The sequence below is a fragment of the Choloepus didactylus genome, chromosome 27 (genome assembly GCF_015220235.1).
Source record: "Choloepus didactylus isolate mChoDid1 chromosome 27, mChoDid1.pri, whole genome shotgun sequence".
Lineage (NCBI taxonomy): Eukaryota > Metazoa > Chordata > Mammalia > Pilosa > Megalonychidae > Choloepus > Choloepus didactylus.
Genome location: NC_051333.1, coordinates 10105299 through 10124503, shown reverse-complemented (window position 1 = coordinate 10124503; position 19205 = coordinate 10105299). Strand labels below are relative to the sequence as shown.

Genomic DNA, 19205 nt, shown 5'->3' with positions numbered 1-19205 from the left:
GGTCCTTAGCTTTAAACTCACCCCAGACTCATAGCCAGGTCACCCCCAAGTAAGGCCTGGGTCCCTTGAGTGAGGCCTGGCCCCCGGAATCAGGCTGAGTCAAGAAAGATGCCAGTGAACAAACAGGTAGCATAGTCTCATGTTCACTGGGATCCTTAAAAGAAGATGCTCAGCCCCTGACAACTGCTTCAAGGCAGTTGCCATGGGAACAGCAGGAGCCAATGGGGGCGGCCGACGCAGGGGCCTGGCAGGAGCGGCGGAGATCCAGGCGAGGGAGGCGTGGCCGCAGGTGGCGGGGGAGGGAAAGCCCCGCCCCCGGTGCCTCCCGCAGCTCCCTCGACGACGCGGGGCTCAGAGGGGGTCCACCACGTCCCTGGGGCCCGGCCCAGGGCGCAGACACGTAAGCCCCCCGCGGATTCCCGGACAGTCCTGGAGAGGGGACCTTTGGAGGCGGGCGCCATGGCGCTGAGCTTGCTGGAGGACTGGTGCAAGAGGCTGGAGGTGGACGTCCACAAGGCCCTGCTGGTGACCGAAATCCCCGTGGCCCTGGGGCAGGCGGACATCGAGGCCGTCCTGCAGCGGGCTTTCCTGCCCCTGGGCGCGTTCTGGCTGCGGAACATCAAGGCTGTGAGGAAGAAGAAGGCCAAGGCCGCCCTGGTGGAGTTCGTGGGGACCCTCAATCACGCCACCATCCCCAGGGAGATCCCAGGTGGGGACAGGGTGTGGAGGGTGCTGTGCAAGGACCGTGCCGAGGACACGAGGGTCCTGAGGCAGATGAAGCACTTGCTGCTGGATGAAAGGCCCACCCCGGCCACAGGGGACAGGGACCCCAGGGACAAGCCCATCCCTCTGGTCTCAGGGAAGGCCGAGCCCCCTCCCAGTGCAGTGAGGAAGGCCAGGCAGGGCCTGAGGGGCTGAGGAAGAAGGGTCAGAGGCCACAGGCTGACAAAGAAGGGCAGGAAGAGGGGCCGAGGAGGACGGCTGTCCCCCTGTGTGAGGAGCGAGTTGGAAGACTCTTACGACGAGAGGAGAGTCTGGGCCTTGTCATCCAGGAGGTCGACGAGGATGATTTGAGTGAAGATGAGGACCAGCATGCACTCTACCCCACGCTCCAGGCTGCGGCCAAGGAGCTCATTAAGAAGTGGGCCTATCAGAGCGAGGACAGGGAGGACAGAGATGGGCCCCGAGAGTTCCTGGCCCTGGTGACCGTGACAGACAAAGCCAAGAAGGAGCTTCCAGGGGCCAAGTTGATCAGCTTGAACATCACAGAAGACAGGAGTAGCATCCCCGACCTGGTGGCCCTCCTGGCCGTGAGAGACACCTCAGACGTGGAGCCGATGGACAGTGACGCTTCTGAAAGTGAGGCCCAGGGAAATAGGGATGAAGAAAAAGGAGGAGTGGACAACCCTAAGTTTATGGCCATCGTGGCCTATACGGACCCGTCCAATCCCTCCGCCCGGGAGGAGATGTTGAAAATAGCCTCCGTGATCAAGTCACCAGGCTGGAGTGACAGGAAAGACAAGGCGGGCAGGACAGACGCACTGCCGGAGGTCTTGTCTGTCATGGCCAAGGACACTTCCGGAACCCGCGTGAAGGTGGAGGAAGCCGGCCACGAGGTGGACGCCGTGGTCCTCAGGAAGGCCAAAGACGATGGGAATCTTCTGGAATGCATTTCCACGTTGGCTGAGCCAGAAAACCCCAAGGGGAAGGCTCATCGCGGTGTCCTGGGAGGCTGGGGTGATGATGATGATGATGGTGATGATGATGATGATGATGATGATGAAGATGAGGGGCGCCTCCCGGAGTTAGTGGCCCTCCTGGCGGCCCAGGACATGGCTGAGGTGGTGAAGGAGGAAAAGGAAAACGCTTGGGAAGGCGGGAAGTACAAATATGCCAGAGGCAACCTGGGGGAGGTCCTGGCTCTCCTGGCTGCCCCCGAGAACCTGGAGTCGGACCAGGGGTCTGAGGAGGGGGAGGACGCGGAGTCCGAAGAGGAGTCGGAAGACACGGAGAGCGAGGAGTCAGAGCCCGAGGACAGGGTGTCCACCTCCAGGGGCCTGCGCCCAGCGGGGGCTTCCACGGCGGCGGCTCCCACCGCATCAGGGTCTCGCAAAACCCGAGGAGGCGGCCGAGGTCGCGGCCGTGGCCGGGGAGCCACTCCTGAGAGGAGCACTGGGAGCCGGGCGAGGACCCAGGACGAAGCCGCGGGGAGCAAGAAGAAGAAGAAGGCGGGTCCGGGCGCCGGGGCGCACTCCAAGGCCGGAGAGGCCAAGGGTCAGCCGCCGAGCGGCGCCAAGTCGGCGCGTGGGAAGCAGGCCCGGCGGGGCAGGAGGCTGCCGCCCAAATGCCGCTAGAGGGGGCCGGACACCAGGCTGCGAGCAGGCCCGGCGGGTCTGGGGGGCCGCCTGCGGGGGCGCCCTCCCCGTGGACCGCCCCTCCCCGCCCCCGCCCCCGCCCCCAGCACAGGTGTGGTTCCTGCTTCCGGGCTGCTTCCTGCTCTGCTGCTCCGTGGGCGCAGCTGCTGCTCACCTGGACCCTTGAGTCCCTACTTGGCAGGTGGTGAGGGGATCCCGGGGGAGCCCAGAAGGAAGAGAACCAAACATCAGCTGTGACCTGCTCTCAGGAGCACTGAGTGGGGCGCGTCTGTGGGTCCCCACCGGGTGAGTGTGTCCTCGGACACCGGCCCCCTGGGGAGGCTGCAGGGCCGGTTCGTGCTTTGTGCCTTTTGTGGCACCTGGACTGTCCCACGGACACCTGCTTCAGCCAACGTCGTGAGGCCACCGTTCCCCCCACCCCCAATCTGATAGGGCCTGGGGTCTGTGATCGAGGCTTGTACACCCAGTGGGGTAGTCGGGGACAAGATGTAGCTGACACTGAAGGCCGGACCTCCCTGCCTGGCATTGAGCAAGGGAAGGCTGAGAGGTGGGGAGAGGTGGAGGGGGGTGGGGGAGGGAGGGAGGAGGGAGGAGAGGGGAAGGGGCCCGGGCCAGGGGGAGCGCAGGGAAGAGCATCCAGGGAAGGAAGGGGGAGTTGGAAAGATGGGAGAGGAGGGGGCCAAGGGGGAGGGGAGAAAAGAAAAAGACTCAGCCCCGCCCTGGCCCAGACGGCGGATGCCCAGGATGTGCTCCTGGAGGCCAAGGGCACCTGCTCTGCCCACAGCTGTGCTCGGCCGTCCCCCGGCACAGCGTTTCCGGCACCGCTCAGTGTTTGCCACCGTTTACAATCCCGGCGATTCCCATGAATTCCAGTGTTCTGGCTTCTCCCAGCACCGGAAGCAGCAGCCCCTCTGGGACAGGCTGTGGCCTCCCCTCCGTGGGTCCCCCCAGCTGTCCCCACTCGCCCGGGCCTGACCGGCCCCTGCAGCGCTGGCTTTGCACCCCGGTCTTCAGACGGGAGAGAGAGTCACCCCCCGGGGGACACGCGAGGGAGGCCCGTCCCCTGCCGGGGTGGAAGCTGCCGGTGGTCCCCGGCCTCAGAGGGGAGGACGGTCCCCGGGGAGCAGAGGGGCGGGGGCGAGCGGTGGAGACAGCCCAGGTCTTCCCGCCCCCCGTGCGGGCGCTTCAGCGCGGTGGCGATTGTCCCGCGTCGTGGTGTGCGCCGCCCTCCGCCCCCAGCTCGCTGCGTCTCCCCGGACGCCTCCCAGCGCCCGCGTCTCCTGGGGGCCGTGAGTGTGGATCTGTGTCCCAGTTTCCGTCCCCAGCAGAGGACGAGCTCCCATCCCGCGGGAGATCGCGGAAGGCGCAGGGGCTCTGAGCGCGTCCCATGGCCCCGGGTGGACCCGTCGCGCCGCGTGTCGGGGCCACCCGGGCGGGAGGGCGGCCTCCCGGGGCAGGGAAGGCCCCGCCACTCCCCGGAGCTGCCCTCGGTTCCCCCGTGGTGGACTCCGTCAGCGCCTTCAGTAAAGGGTGTTACGCCTCAGCCTGGTCTCCCCGTGCTCTGGGAGCCGGGCGCGGTGTGTCGGGGGTGTCTGCGGGGGTGTCTGCGGGGATGGGGCAGAACACCCTGGAGCTGCCCGTCCCCCATTTACACCCAGCGTCCTTGGTTGCTCAGAGCCTGTGCCCACCCCCCAACCGCAGCCCAGCGCGGTCCCTCACCCCACGACCCCCCCTTGGCCCCGCCCACCCTCTCAGGCCCAGCCCCTCCCCCAGCACTGCAGCCCCTTAGCCACCCAGGGCCCCCTGAGTCCCTCCCGGGTCCTCTGGGGTCCCTAAGCCCACCCCATCCTCTATTACTGGGCTTTCTATGAGTGGATTCTCACCAGTGCCCCCACTCCCAACCCCGGCTCAGGCTCCTGCCCCCTGCCCCACTTCCCCCCGGATGTCCTCCTCCAGGCCCCAGCCTCTACTCCCCCCACACACCCTCCCCAGTACCTGGCCCTACCCAGCCCTGAAAGGCTGTGTGTTTGCAATTTGAGGCCCAAGATGCCCACTGTCAAGGCTATTCAGCCTGGTGGTGAGGATTTCAGGCAGCGTCCTGGACCTGCTGGTTGTTAAACCTTTTTAATGCCACCTCTGCCCCTGCCTCTCCACATCTGCCCCCTTCCAGAAGAAGGAGAGCTAGCAGGAGGGGCCCGTCTCCTTCCCAGCAAGTTCTCCCTTCCTTGCCCTATTCCTAGGTTACAAGTTACCCTAAAATTTTAGCAGCTTAAAACAAGTGGGTTATTTGCTGACCATTTTTGAGCATCGGGAATCTGGAAGCAGCTTAGTTGGGTGGTTCTGACTCAGGGTCTCTCCTGAGGGGGAAGCCAAGGGGTCCTTCAGAGCTACCATCATCTTGAGTGGGGCTGGAGGACTGGACTCTAAAATGGCTCATTTACTTGGCGGTTGCCGTGCTTTGTCACTTCTGCTGTATTTTATCTGTTAGAAGCGAGTCTCTAAGCCCCAGTTCATACTCAAAGGGAAGGAAAGTAAGCTCCACCTCTTGAAGGAAGAAATATCAGAGAATGTGTGGACATATTTTTTTTCTTTTAAAATTAATTTCGTTTAAAATTTTCCAACATTTATAAACACTCTATCCACCAAGCAACAACTCCCCCTTCCTCTCTCTACCCACAACCCCTGGTAACCTCGAGTCTACTATCTCTACAGAGTCACTATTTCCGGATATTTCGTGTAAATGAAATTATTTAGTATTCTGTCCTGATGTGCCTTGCTTATTTCACTCAGCATAAAGTTTTTAAGGTTCGTCTATAAGACACACGTTGCCCCATGTCTCAGAACTTCAATCCTTCTTACAGCCAAAGAATATTCCGCTGTGCGTACGTGCCACATTGTGTTGATCCATTCATCTGTTGGTGGACACTTGGGCTGTTTCCACCTTTTGGCTGTTTGAAGAATGCTGCTGTGAGTATTGTGCACAGGTAAGTGTTTGAGTGCCTGTTTTCAGTTTCTTTGGGTATTTACCTAGGAAGGGAATTGCCAGATTATATGGTGTTTTCATTTCCTGGCTGCTAAAACAAATACCATGCAATGAGTGGGCTTAACAAAAAGAATTTATTGGCTCATGGTTTTAGAGGCTGGTAGGCTTGCTTCCTTCTGGGGTCAGTATCTCAGACCTGCTGGCAACCTTTGGGGTTCCTTGGCTTTTCTGTCACGTGACAATGCACATGGTAGTATGTTTTTTCTCTTCTGGGTGCTGTGGACTTCTGGCTGCTGCCCGCAGCTTCTCTCTCTTGCTGACTTCCACTCGGCTTCTAGAGGACTCAGTCAGCCAGACTTAAAGCCAACTTGATTCAGTGGGGCCACACCTTAACCAAAGTGACACCTTAAAGGGGTCTTATTTACAATGGGTGCCCATCCACCATAATGTGGACCGACACCTAGAACACATGCAAACTGGGGTCCACGATTCACTTCACCACAGATGGTAGTTCTATATTAAACTTTTTAAGGAACAGTCATACACTTTCCACAGTGGCTGCCCCACTTTGCATTCCCATGTGGACATATTTTAAAACCACCATGGAGAGCTCTATCCTCTTGTGTCTCATTTTTTTCCAAATACATAAAAATTAAAGCCACGCATTCATGGGAGAGAAACCACTCCCTCGCCAGTTCCTGAGGGACCAATAGACAGTGCATTTTCTCCCTTCTTTATCCGGCACATACTCATATGTGTAAGCATTTGGCTTTGGCAAAGGGATAAGTAATTGGTTCGTGGGGAAATACCTTCTTTTCTAAACAAGACTTTCTAGCTGCTTAGGAATCTACACCATTTCTGTCCTGTCTAGTTCCAGGAGACAGTGAGACAGGTAGTGAAATAAGAGCAAGGAGTGAAATGACACCCAAGGGCTCCCAAGAGCACCCAGTACCTCATCAGGAAGACTTTCGGGGGTTAAATTACAGAGTATCCAGTGAATAGTGGCTCAAACATAGCAAGAAGTCAAGTGGTGAGGAGTTGCCGAAGTTAATTTGGCAACTCCAAGATGTCAAGTTCAGAGTCTGCAGTTTTCCTGGCCTCCCCTCATGGCACAGGGTGGCTGCAGCAGCTCCAGACATCATACCCACACACCATGTCCAAAGACAGGAAGCAGAGGAGGGAAGAGAGCAGGGAACTTCTCCTCCTTATGAGGCTGGAAATCCTTTTCCCAGAAGCCCTCAGCAGACCTCTGCTGATAGCTCTTTGGCTGGTATCACACAGCTATGCCCTGACCAAAAAATGGGGCAGATCAAAGTCAAGGAAGTGCTGGATGATACCTGAATAAAATCCAGTTTCTGTTAGCAAGGAAGAATAAATTTTTGGGTAGGGGTAAACAGTGTTTCATCCCTGTTCCAGTTATCTACTGCTGCACGACAAGTCCCAAACCTTAGGACCAAAACAAAAATATTTATTTTGCTCACAATTCTACAGTTGAAGCAGAGCTCAACAGAAAGTTCATCTCTCTTCCATGAGCGTCAGCTGGGTGGCTGTCCTGGGGCCTGGAAGATGCCTCACAGCTCAAGTTGGTGCTGGTGTCACCCGGGAAATTATTCTTAACTGACACACACGCTGCAGTCCATTTGTGCCAACTGCTTTCTGGGCCTGATCTCAGCAGCCCTGCAGGATGGGGCTGGGATAATCCCCATTTTATTGAGGCACAGAGAATTTTAGAGACTTCCCTAAGGTTACACAGCCAGAGTGTGGCAGAGCTGGAGTTTTAGCCCAAATCTAGTGGGCTCCAAAGCCTTACCCACCCAACTCAGGATTTCCTGGCTTTCTGACTATGTCTTCACCTCCTTCCCACCCCCTCAAGGAAGCACATTGAAATGAAAGTGGGTGAGGTCGTCGTTGCTATGGAAACAACTCTAAATCCACTCTGGTTTATAAAACTAAGTGCACCCATCACTGAGTCGTGTCTGGGTTAACAGCAAATGAGTGTCAAGTTGCTGGAGGCACTGTGGGGTGGGGGACAGCTTCCAGCTCTGACCCCACCTGCCACCAACCTTAGAGAACCTTCACGGTGTGGTGTGGTGGTCACAATTACCCCGTGATTGGCTCAGAAGCCCCCAGCCAACAAAGGTTTATTTCTCACCTTTGTTTATTACCCATCAGTGGCAGCGGCTGAGGGTCTGCCTCATTCTAGAATCCGGGCTGAAGGGGCAGCCCCTGCTTGGATATGTTCTTCTTGTGACAAAACAATGGCCAAATCGCACAGCCACCGTCACAGCCTCTGCTCACAGCCGGTGCACGGTGCATGTAATGTGGACCAAAAGCAAGTCACAAGTTGCCTGGTTTATCTTTGGGGTCGGGGAGCGGCTCAGTCTGCCAGGGCTGCTGTAACAAACACTGCAGGCTGATCAGCTTAAACAACAGGGATTTGTTGTTCTCCCAGTTTTGGAGGCTAGAAGTCCAAACTTGAGCTGTGGGCAGGACCTTGCGTTCTGTGACATCTGCAGCATTTCTGTGGGGCTGGCCTGCGTTCCCGAGCCCATTTGTTGCCTCTGTCACATAGTCTCTGTCCGTGTCTATCTCCTAAACACTGTGTCCAAATTTGCTCTCCTTATCAGGACTCCAGTCATATTGGATTAGGGCCCCCCTGATTCAGTCTGGCCACCTCTCAACTAATAACATCTTCAAAGAGCCCGTTTACAAATGGGTGCACAGCCACAGGGCCGGGGCTTGGGGCTTGAACACGCCTTTGTGGGGGACACGATTGAATGCAAAATAGAGAATATATCCCGCCCCTCATGAAGACACCACAAGCCACATGGAACAGTCAGGAATGACTAATCCTCCTACGGGTTTTCTGGAAAAGCAGAAAACCTCACACACCACCCACCTCACGTCCAAGCCAAACCTCTTACCCCGTGGCTGTGAGGTCTCATCTCCCCAACTAGAGTAGGAGCTCCCGGAGGACAGGGTGGCACCAGGTTTTGCTCACCACTATATCCCCAGGCCTGGCCAGGGATTGGCACAGAGTAGGAACTCAGTAAGTGTTTGTTGATTGACACAGTGATTGCATCGTCCTCTTTTGCCTCCTGGGTCCCTTTCTGCTGACAATGTTGACCCTAAAACAGTATAGGCTAAGAAACCCCGCACCCTTTGTGTTGCTGATCAAGATGGCCTTTGCTTCCCTGTAGCTTGACTCGACTTTGGTCGGGCAGGCTCCTCCGTGACTCTAGGCCCCTGATTTCCTCACCCTGGTCCTTACAGAGCCCAGAGAGAACAAGTCCCACCTGGTTTCTATGGTGAACTCAGGAGAGGGCTTGGTGTGATCAACCTGCCCCAGGGCTTGACCCCTGCCCTGAGGAGGGTCCTCCCGTACTTTCCCACTAGCTCACCCCAGGTCTTCAGAACCTTCCTGTCCTCTGCTTCAGTGGGGTAGAGTTCGAATTTGGTTCCAATCTCTCGCCCCTCTTGCCATAACCTTCTGGTCTCTCCCTTCCCTCCGGCTTTGCACGAAGTCATCCTTGCCGATTTGACATTGTCCAGTGCAACTTTTTCTTTGACACTCCACAACTCCCCACTCAGTCTCCAACACCCGGGGTGCCTGGGTTTGAATCCCAGCTACACTGCTTACTTTCTGTGTGACTTTGGATAGTTGTTTAACTTCTCTGTGCCTTAATTTATTTATTTGTAAAAAGAGGAACAATAATATTTGTACTTTATGGGGTTGTGTTATGATGAACCACACATGCACACATGTGCGCACACAAGCATGCACACGCATATTTAGAGACCTGTGCCCGGCAGATAGAGTCCTCTATAAGGACTGGTTGTTACAGCTGCTGCTGTCATTGCACGGGGAACAGGGTGGTTAATGGCACAGGTTTGAGGCCAGACAGTCCTTGATTGATTAAGTCCCAACTCTACCACTTGGTTTGTGGATGACCTTGGACAGGTGACCTACCTCCCTGAGCATCAACGTCCTCACCAACCTTGGGGCATTTTTGTGGATTTTGGGTGTGATTGTTAGTGCAAAGCGATTAGCACAGCCCCTGCTCACGGTAAACTTAAGCCAGAGCCGAGACCACGTTGGGATGGGCAGGATGACGCCGGCCTGGTGTGGCGCGCCCTCTGCTGGACGACAGCAGCACAGCAGGAGACTTGCCTTGGAAAGCTCTGTAGGGGGCACAGCTTGATTGGGGAAGTGGGAATGGAGGAGGCAGAGTCTCCCCAGGTGATGCAAATCTGCAGAGGAAGGAGACATTCACGCATTCACCACATATATGCTGAGCTGGGGCTTAGGGGCATTAAATCCATTTTACAGATGAGGAAACTGAGGCTTGGCTGTTCAAGTCCCATACCCTGTACCAGGCACTTAACATTCGTATTCTCACCTAATCCTCAGGATAACCCTGCAGGGGAAAAGACGTAGAGGGTGGTCCTGACTAGCTTAATCCACTTGGGTTCTCTGCCTGTCTTTGTCCTGTGTCTGGACTATTTGACAACTCCATAGGGGTAGAAGTTACCTTGTAGAAAACTAATAGTCATGCAAATAATTCGTGTCCCTAGAAATGCAGTTGTATCCAGTGGAGGGCAATTGATTGTCACTCTGTGGATATCGGTGAATTTTTGCCAGGTTTGCATTCATTTGTAGAGAATTTTGGCATCCCTTATCTGACTATAAATGTGTGTTGCATTGAGTGGTAACATCTACTGGTTCCTTTTGAGATGCATGTACTATTATTATTCCCACTGTAGAGGTGAGGAAACAGGTTCAGCGAATATGATTGACCAAAGCTTCAATACCTCTAGATCTGCACAGTCCAAAACAATAGCCACCAACAACGTGCAATTTCAGTTGGAAATTTAGTGAAGTAAAATTAAGTAAATTTAAAAATTCAATCCCTCAGTCACGCTAACCACATTTGGAATGCTCAATATCCATGCAACTAGAGTCTACTGTATTGGACAGAATAGATGGTAGAATATTCCTTCATTGCAGAAAGCTCTAGTAGACAGGGCTGGGCTAAAAGGGTCACTCAGGCTGGTCTCTGCTTTCAGTCTCACACCTGCACGGTCTGTCTTCACCAAGCAGCCAGAGGACTTTCTGTAAGTGTAATTGTATCCTTCCCCTGCTCAAAGCTCTCCCTCAGCCTCCCATGGTCATTAAAGTGAATTCCACGCCTTACAAAAAGTCAAAGATCAAAACAGGACAAGTAAGAGGATTGCTTTTACTCAGGCTATTGCAATAGGGAGAAGATCCCATATTGAAAGAGCAGAGTGTCTTTGCAGCGTGGTTTTGCCTTAGACTTTCAGAGGGCGAAGTGACTTGGGTGGGGGGTGATTTACAGTTGGGGTTGTATTATTATCAAAGGAAGTCTCAGCTGAACAGAAAAATGTTAACACTGTGTCTAACTGAGGGTGTATACACTTCTAATCTTAGCTAATCACTCATGAGACAGAGAACAGGAAGTTGGCTAGAGGCAAAGGAGGGAGGGTCTTGTTGGCAGGTTCAGGCAAAAGGGGCAGGTCTGAGTTTGGCCACAGGACCTTACCTGATGTGACCCCTGCACGCCTCTCTGATCTTACCAGGTGCAGTGGATTGAACCACGCCCCCCACAAAGACGTTCCTATCCTAACCCCCAGTCCTATGGGTGGGGACTCATTTGTACATAGGATGGTCAAAGATCCTACTTGGATGAGGCCAAATTGAATCAGGGTGGGCCTTAATCCAATATGACAGAAGTTCTTACAACCAGAGGAAATTCAGATGCAGTCCTCAGTAGAAGCCAGAAGGAGAAGCCAGGAAGGGAGAGACAGATCATCATGCAACAGAAGCAAAGAAGCATCCACAAGCCAAGGAATGCCGAGGATTGCTGACAAGCCAGCACCAGAACACTACAGATTCCAGGAGAAAGCCTGGCCTGGCAAGATGTTGATTTTGAACTCCCAGACTCCAAAACTGTGAGACAATAAATCCCTGTGGTTTAAGCCAACCAGTGTGTGGTACTTGTCACAGCAGTGCTGGCCACTGAAGACAGCTGGATCACTCTCTCTGCCCTCGCTCTGCTCTGGGCACACTGCTGCTTCCCATCAGTCTTCTGTTCAGTGGTTTGTTTCTTTGTGTAATTTCTTCTCCTCACTGTGATCTCCCCCAGGGCAAGGAACTGTCTGCTTTTCCCTGCTGTTTCTGAGGAGTCTGTAAACTGGCCAAAGCCCTATGTGTGATCTTCCAGGCCTGACAAACCGGGTGACTGCAAAGGATTTACCTGGCAGGCCTCTTGGGTAAAGTTGCCCTCCCCACCTTGGACTGGGTGCAACAGACAGGGCTTTGCAGTCTCCTGAAGGGAGTTGCAGACAAGGGCTCAGGCTCCGCTGACCACCCATGCTTCACACAGAGCAGCCTTCCTAGCCCAGATGCTTCCACTCCATTCCTGACAAGGGCTAAGTCCTCCTTATCAGGGGGAGGGGGATGGCTTGGAGACACTTTTCTCCACTCTGACTCAGTACTCAGCACTTTCCCACTCCTAGACCTTCTCTCTCTCCCGGCTCCAAGCCCCTGAGTCCATAAATCCTTTTTGTTCAGGGCTGTATCAGTAGTGAGACCATCCCCACATCTCAGCTGATCCACCTGACCCTGCCATTCCATGGCGGAAAATGGAACACTGGGAGAGCTGGTGCTTGCTCATGTTTAGCCTCTTGCTTACACTGTCACAGTAAGTGTATTACAGTGATTAAAGCCTCGACTGTTGCTTTCGGTTTGGCTGATTGTCTTAATCAACTATTCCAACACCTGGCAGCTCAGCTCTCTCTAGCTCTGCTCAGCTTTTGGCAATGTCCCCAGTGCCTGGCACACAGAAGATGCTCAATTAATATAGTCAAATGAATTAAGCAAAGGCATATAGTAATTTGGAGCTTCCAAAGGTAAAGAAACATTTTGTAGACAGTATATATAAAAATGTAGCCAAAGATCCCAGAACAGCCTGAAGCATCTAGCAATTTTGTGACTATGTCTGGACAAACCTTCATTCCCAACTTAGAGTGGGATCCAGAAGGAGAGAGTATTGGGCAGATCAAGAGCTAAGGCAAGTGATCAAGGGAATTTGATAATGGATTGACACAAACTAGAATTGACCACTGGGGTATTGACCAAGGAGAAAAACTGGTTTGCCTCCCGAGAATAATGGCTCTCCTAGCACCTTGCTTTAGAGACATCCTCCTCCTCCTTTACAGAGTTAAGGGGAGCTGCCATCTTTGACCTACCCACAGCTCCCAGGTGATTGGTCCAAGAGTGGGCCAATCACAGCCATCGATGACTGGTCACCTGACTCAAGTGGGGCCGCTGGGGCTTTTCCCCAGGAGTTTAGATGGGAGACCAGAGAGAGGTTGGAGTGAGACTCTCTGAGATGGCCAAGTCTGTGAGCTGGAAATCTCAGGAGCAGCAGCTGTGGGCAGTCATGTTTCCAGAATGCAGTGATAGAACTGAGCAGACAAACTGGAGGAGGAGCTTAAGAGAGAACCGAGGCACATTCTCTTAGCTGTGTCCCTGCTGTTCTTGTAGTTGGGTGTTCAAGCCTCCCCTGGAGTCCATGAATCAATTAACTCACCCTTTTCCGTAAGCTACTTCAAGTTGGGTTTCTGTTACTTACAACAAAACATGTCTAACATTCAAACATCATTCCTAGCTTGAAATAATATTAGCATTTATTTGGGCTTTCTGCATGCCAAGATCTCTAACAGGATCACTTGGGAAGCCATGTGGCTTAGTAGTTAGGAAGTGGATTCTAGAGGCAGGAGGTTTAGGTTCATTTCCTGGTTCTGCCCATATCATCTGTGTGGACTTGGGCAAGTTACTCAACCCCTCTGTGCTTCAGCACCTCATCTGTAAAATGATGATAACAATGATGCCCACATCATGTGATTGTTTGAGAGGTAATTGAGTTATACATATAAAGATGCTAGAATAGTGTGATGGATCAAAGATGAATACAAATGCCTTAAACAGTTTGGCAGTTCCTCAGAATGTTAAATATAGAATTACCCCACCAGGCAAAAAAACTGAAAGCAGGGACTCACACAGATGTTTGTACACCAATGTTCATCACAGCTTTATTCACAATAGCCAAAAGATAGAAGCAGCTCACATGTCTATCAACAGATGAATGGGTAAACAAAATGTGGTACATCCATGTAATGGAATATTATTCAGCCATAGAAAGAACGAAGTGCTGGTACACGTTACAACACAGATGAAACTTGAAGACTTCACATACAGTGAAATAAGCCAGACACAAAAGGACAAATATTGTATGATTTCCCTTATATGAAATACTTAGAAGAAACAAATTCATAGAGACAGAAACCAGAATAGTGGTGACCAGGGCTGGGGAGTGGAAAGAATGGGGGGTTATTGCTTAATAGGTACAAGTTTCTATTTGGGATGATGAAAATGTTCTGGAAATAGTGGTGGTGATTACACAATGTTATCAATGTACTTAATGTCCCAGAATTTTATAATTTAAAATGGTTAAAATGATTTTTGTGTTATATATATTTTACCACAATAAAAAAGTGAGGAGTACAAATTCCTTATTCTTCTCCCCATCGAGAGGTATTTATTAGCATGGGGTGGAGTGATATTACAGCAGTGCTGGAAATTGCCTTGAAGAAGCCTGGCAGCTTCTGCTTACTGGTCCAGAATGCTCGCTCTTGGGAGGATCTCTCCAGAACACAGCCGCCATGCTGTGGGAAAACCAGGCCACATGGCAAGTGTATGGGGAGGCACTGCTGCCCGTGGCCCCAGCTGAAATCCTAGCCGACAGCCAGCATCAACTGGCAGTCATGTGAGCATGGGCCACGTTGGGTGTCCTAGCCCAGGTAAGGAACAGATAACTACAGCCCCAATCACCATGATGTGAAGCAGGAAAACCGTCCTGCTGAACCCCATCAATCTGCAGACTCGTGAGAGATAATAAAATGGTTATTGTTTAAACCACAAAATTCTGGGATAGATTGTTATGCAGCAATAGATAACTGAATCAGACAGTACCTAGCATCTAGTAACTGTTAGCTGTGATTATTATTTCAATAAATCTTCAGAAAAATGATATCAATATTCCCCCATTTTATAGATGTGGAAACTAAGGCACTGAGCCTGCACCCTTAACCACACTATAATGTTTGATGGAGGGAAAAGAACCCCACCCAAAATGGATTGGGGTCAGATGATTTAGATCTAATGGCTAGGGGCATCAAATATAGATTTGTGATTTGGGCTTGGTATGCCCTCAGAAACCTGGACAAATCAGAAGTCTTTGGGGAAACATTCAAAGAAGAACTCCCCCAAGATATATAGGATGCACGTATTTTCCATCCATGGGACAGTCAACAGAAAACGCAGGTGCCTATGCACAGTGCCCAATCATTTCTCCTTTAAATCTCTAGTATTTAGATCCTGCCTTGGTTAAAGCTATAGTTGAAGCCACTGGCTACCAAGTTCCAAAGGTTGGTGGGAAACTGGAATGGAGATATTAGGGGCACAAGCATTTCCCAGTCTAATGTGGGAAGGTTCTGGTTAGATTATGCCAAAAACTGAGCCTGGCATAGAGGAGATTCTCAATAAAAGTTAGATGAATGAATGAATAAATAAATAAATGGACATTGGGTCTATACAAGTATTCTATTCTATTCTATTCTATTCTATTCTATTCTATTCTATCCTATTCTATCCTATCTTATCCTATTCTATCCTATCCTATTCTATTTGAAAAGCTATTTAGCTTCCTGGGTGAATTCTAAGCAAAAAGTTTGCCTATAAGACACCACTTAAACCCCAATGGTTTTGTGTTGCTTCCTTCCGGAATGTAACTCTTAACCCTGAGGCCCCCATTCCCACAAATCTTATTCCAAATGTTTGTTGTGGGAAATTGTATTTAATTATTGTGTTTTTTTAATAGGAAATAGAATTTATTACTCAAGCTTGAAATAATTCCTTGACTAAAATATCCCTAATCCTGTTATAACTAACTCACCTTGTACAGAAATTGGGGAGAACCTCCTGGAGTTTGAAAAATAATGCTTGTGTTTTTTCTCCTTTCTTAACAAGTTTATGTAAGTAAAAGTAGAAGTAAAATAAGGTTATAGCAGTTTTGCTTTTAAATATGGTAGCAGTTTTGCTTTTAAATATGGTGCAGAGCCTGGCACATGGTAAGTTCCACGTAAGTTGTGGCTTCTTACAACTGCAGCCAAACTTATTCCTCCAGGGAGCAAACGGCACCCATAGTCACTGGAAATGGGAGATGTACTTTCCAGAGTGTGAGTTTCCCTCTCAAATCCAGTAAGATCTTGGGGGGCTCAGAGAGCTGTAGGGTTTTCTGGTTACTCTGGGCACACTGAAAACCCCAATGCAGCCCTACCTGGAGACTATAAGCCACACACTACAGCCTCGTGAGCTAGAGATGGTCCACAGACAGACTTTCTTTGCCCACGGACAACATTTGAAAATTGAGAGCTGCCCAAACCAGGCCCACATTTCCACTGAACTTCATCGTGGCTCCTCCTTATAAGGACACAAACCCTGCAGGTGCCAGAGTCTCTGCCCAGCCTTCTTCACTCCCTCACATCAGCTGCCTGTCCTTTGCAGACATTTGGGTTTGGGAGCCCTGCTCTAGGAAACTGGGAAGGAGCATGCATCAGTCAGGATTTGGGCTACGAGTTACAGGAAACCAAACTGACTACAGGAATAAATGATAAGGATATTTCTTAGTTACTTAATCAAAATTTTGGTGGAAAGAGGCTTCCAGGTTTAATTAGCAGGTCAAATAGGTTATCAAGAAACCAGAATCTTTCCATTCCTCCACTTGCTGGCTTTTGCCTTCCAGCTTGTTGCCTCATGCTCACAAGATGGCTGCCAAGCTCCAGCCACCACCTTCTCACACAACAGCAAGAAGCAGGAACATAGAAGGGCAGTGAAAGAGTCCTTTCTTCTTATGCCTCCCTTCTATCAAAGAGCAAAATATTTCCCAGAAACCCCACCCAACCACGCTCATTGGCTAGAACTGTGTCACTGTCAGCCCATAGCTGCAAGGGAATCTGGAAAGAGAAGAGCTGGCTTTTTTGGGTCTCTATAGTATCAGGTAGCAAGTGGGAAAAGGGTTGGAAGTGGCTGTTGTATTAACCTATCAACACTGTCAGCCGCTGAAGTGAACTCACACCTACTCCCAAAGACCCCCTCATCAGCTGCACCTCCCCAACCTGAGAGGGTCCCATTGCCCCTCATAGCTGGGACTTCCTGGACCCAGTCATCTCAGAGGATGCTGCTCCCTCCTCAGCAACATCAGCTGAGGGCTGAACATGGAGTACCCCCACCCCCCATCCTACCCATCCTTTTAGCCCACCGCACCACACCCAGTTATGTGAACCCACCAGACTCCCCTCAAGGGACAGAGGTAGCCAGTGTGCTGGGGGTGGGCAGAATTAGAAATGTCTCCAAAGATCAGAGGAGGGGACCATGCGCCAGCTCCCTAGAGAGCATGTTTTCAACTTTTTATTAAGGAGAGTAACAAGCATACAAAAATGAGGAGAGGATAGCAGAATGAACCATCGCCAACAACCAATCCACCCCACCCACGCCATCATCTCCATTACATATTATTTTGAAGCAAATGCCAGATATTACATCATTTTACCTGTAAACATTTCAATATGTACCTCCAAAAAGCAAGGACTGTTTTTGTTGTTGTTGTTGTTTGTTTCTACAAATATTTTAGTGACACTGGTACACACAATGTCTATTTAAAACTCATCTCCCAGGCCAAAAAGTACAAATAAAATTTTAAAAAGCAGTATTTTTAGGTTGTATACACTTCTGCATGAATAACTTTATTAGCTCTTAATGAAAATTCAATTTTCTGAAAAACTTCCATCTCCCACTGGAAGTCCTAGTCTAGAAGTGATGCAGTCACATGCTAGAACCTCAGGGGCAATTGGAAAGTCATGTGGACCCCCTCATTGGTCCATCTTATTTATCACCACAAGCCTAAAAATGCACAGTCCTGGAAAAGGTGGCCTCTCTGCACACACAAGTAATTTTTAAAAGGCAGGGGCAATATGGAGGGGACTGAGTCTTGATCACCAAAATCAGCACCATGAAAACAAACAATAATGAATCTTGAGCACTAGAATTCAAAATACCAGATGTTTTTAAAGAGATGGGGAGCCAGTTTTCAATTCCATTTTTGTATACCACATTACAAAAGAACTGTTTTTAAAAATAGAAAAGGATTAAGGGAAAAGAAAATTTAAAGAATGTCTAAACCGTTGAATGACCCCCTGTTTGTTCCTGATAAACTTAGATCACACCTTCTTCCCCCATTCCCAGTTCTTTTGCAGTGTGATGATCAGCAAGTCTCTAATCTTGGAGGACAAAGCTGAGTGAATTCATTGAATCTCCTTGTCTTTGACAGTAACATTCGCTGAGTTTCTGGAGATATCTTGTCCTTTTCACCTTCAAGTGGATTGCACTGCTCTCCTGTCCAGTGACTTTCAGTTTAATGTATTCGCTTTCTTTCTTGTCCCCCAAGTCCTCAGTTGAAAGTTTCCTCTCTTGGTCGGACATGGTGACAGTGGCTTCACCCCGGGGTCTCCACACAGCAGCCCCCTCAAGGCAAGCAGAACCTCGCTCCAGGGTTTGCAGATCCCCCTCTTTCCTACAGCACAACACCGCTATGCCCCCAAGGACTTTTTTTTTAAACATAACCAGAATACCAAATCAGGCCCAAAATATTAGCAATAATTCCTTCAAATCACTAAATTTCCACTCAGTGTTCAACTTTCTGTCTCATTAATGTCATCAATTCACTGAAATATCTTTCAAATCCCATCTAATTTACATATTCCCCATCTCTTCTTTTCCCTGTGAAATAGTTTTCATTAAATTCTATTGAGTCCTTTTTTTGTCAGTAAAATTGAGCTCCCAGGCCTGATTTTTACCTGAGATACCATTGATAATATTTAAGAGCCAGCTCTTTAAAATGCAAGTTTTCACCGTTAGCAAAGGAAGGCTAAAAAGGGATGAAGGAAAAGATTTTTTATTTTTTTAAGAAAAATAATTTTTAAACATTAAGCCACGGGGGGTGGGGAGAGGGGAGAGAGAGAGGGGGAGAGAGAGGCTGTTGTGCATCACAAAACCTGTCTAAAGACTCAGTTCCAGAGAAGTGAAAAATTCAGAAGGTTCCGGAGAATTTCCATCTTGTTTTCCTGTGCAGCCAAGAGTCCTGAATGATTTTTCCTGTTTCCAACCTGGTCTGTTCTCTGTTCATTTTAGTCCGTCCTTGGAAAGATAATTTGAACAAGAGTCTTGTGAGAGTCTCTCAGAAATTGCCTCAATATCCTAAGAAAGTCACCTCCGAAAGAAGCCTGCCTTTCTGATTGGTTGTCTTCATTGGACATTCGTTGCCATGGTGATAACAAGTAAACGGCACCTATGTATTTTTAAAAGGAATAACTCTCACAGGTTTTCTCTGTCAACTCAAAAAAGGATAATTTTTCTCCTTCCAAGAGCATAATGAAGTAAAGTCTTACGACTTTTCTAGATTTATTTTTTAACAAAGAAATTGAGAGTCTTGTCCCACCTAAATTAACAAAAATAATGCATCGATAGCGGCCGCTGATGGTTGATTATTAATATTCCATCAAGCGCGCCACCTGGTGGTAAAGGAGAGAACAGCAGGGCTGCACCTGCTGGAACTGAAAGGCGATTGTCTCCCCTCCTCTTCTCCGGCGTGACTTTATTTAATCTTCGAAACAACAAACGAAGTGTAGTATATTAAAGATGCCAACCA

The 19205-nt window shown here is 50.2% G+C and overlaps 1 protein-coding gene, 1 long non-coding RNA gene and 1 pseudogene across 2 annotated transcripts; 2 read left to right on the top strand and 1 right to left on the bottom strand.

The window, feature by feature from the left end:
- Nucleotides 1-459: 459 nt before the first annotated feature.
- On the top strand, nt 460-2378 carry LOC119521503 (paraneoplastic antigen-like protein 8B). The gene is given in 2 exon segments (XM_037819843.1): nt 460-1026; nt 1029-2378. Coding segments are annotated over 2 exon segments (1893 nt in total). The 3' UTR covers nt 2355-2378.
- A 158-nt stretch (nt 2379-2536) lies between these two features.
- Nucleotides 2537-11483, top strand: LOC119521505. The gene is made up of 3 exons (XR_005214368.1): nt 2537-2660; nt 5237-5359; nt 10957-11483. It is a non-coding gene; the product is annotated as an uncharacterized LOC119521505 (long non-coding RNA).
- Nucleotides 11484-17674: 6191 nt separating this feature from the next.
- On the bottom strand, nt 17675-17980 carry LOC119521504 (annotated as a pseudogene).
- Between the last annotated feature and the right edge of the window lie 1225 nt (nt 17981-19205).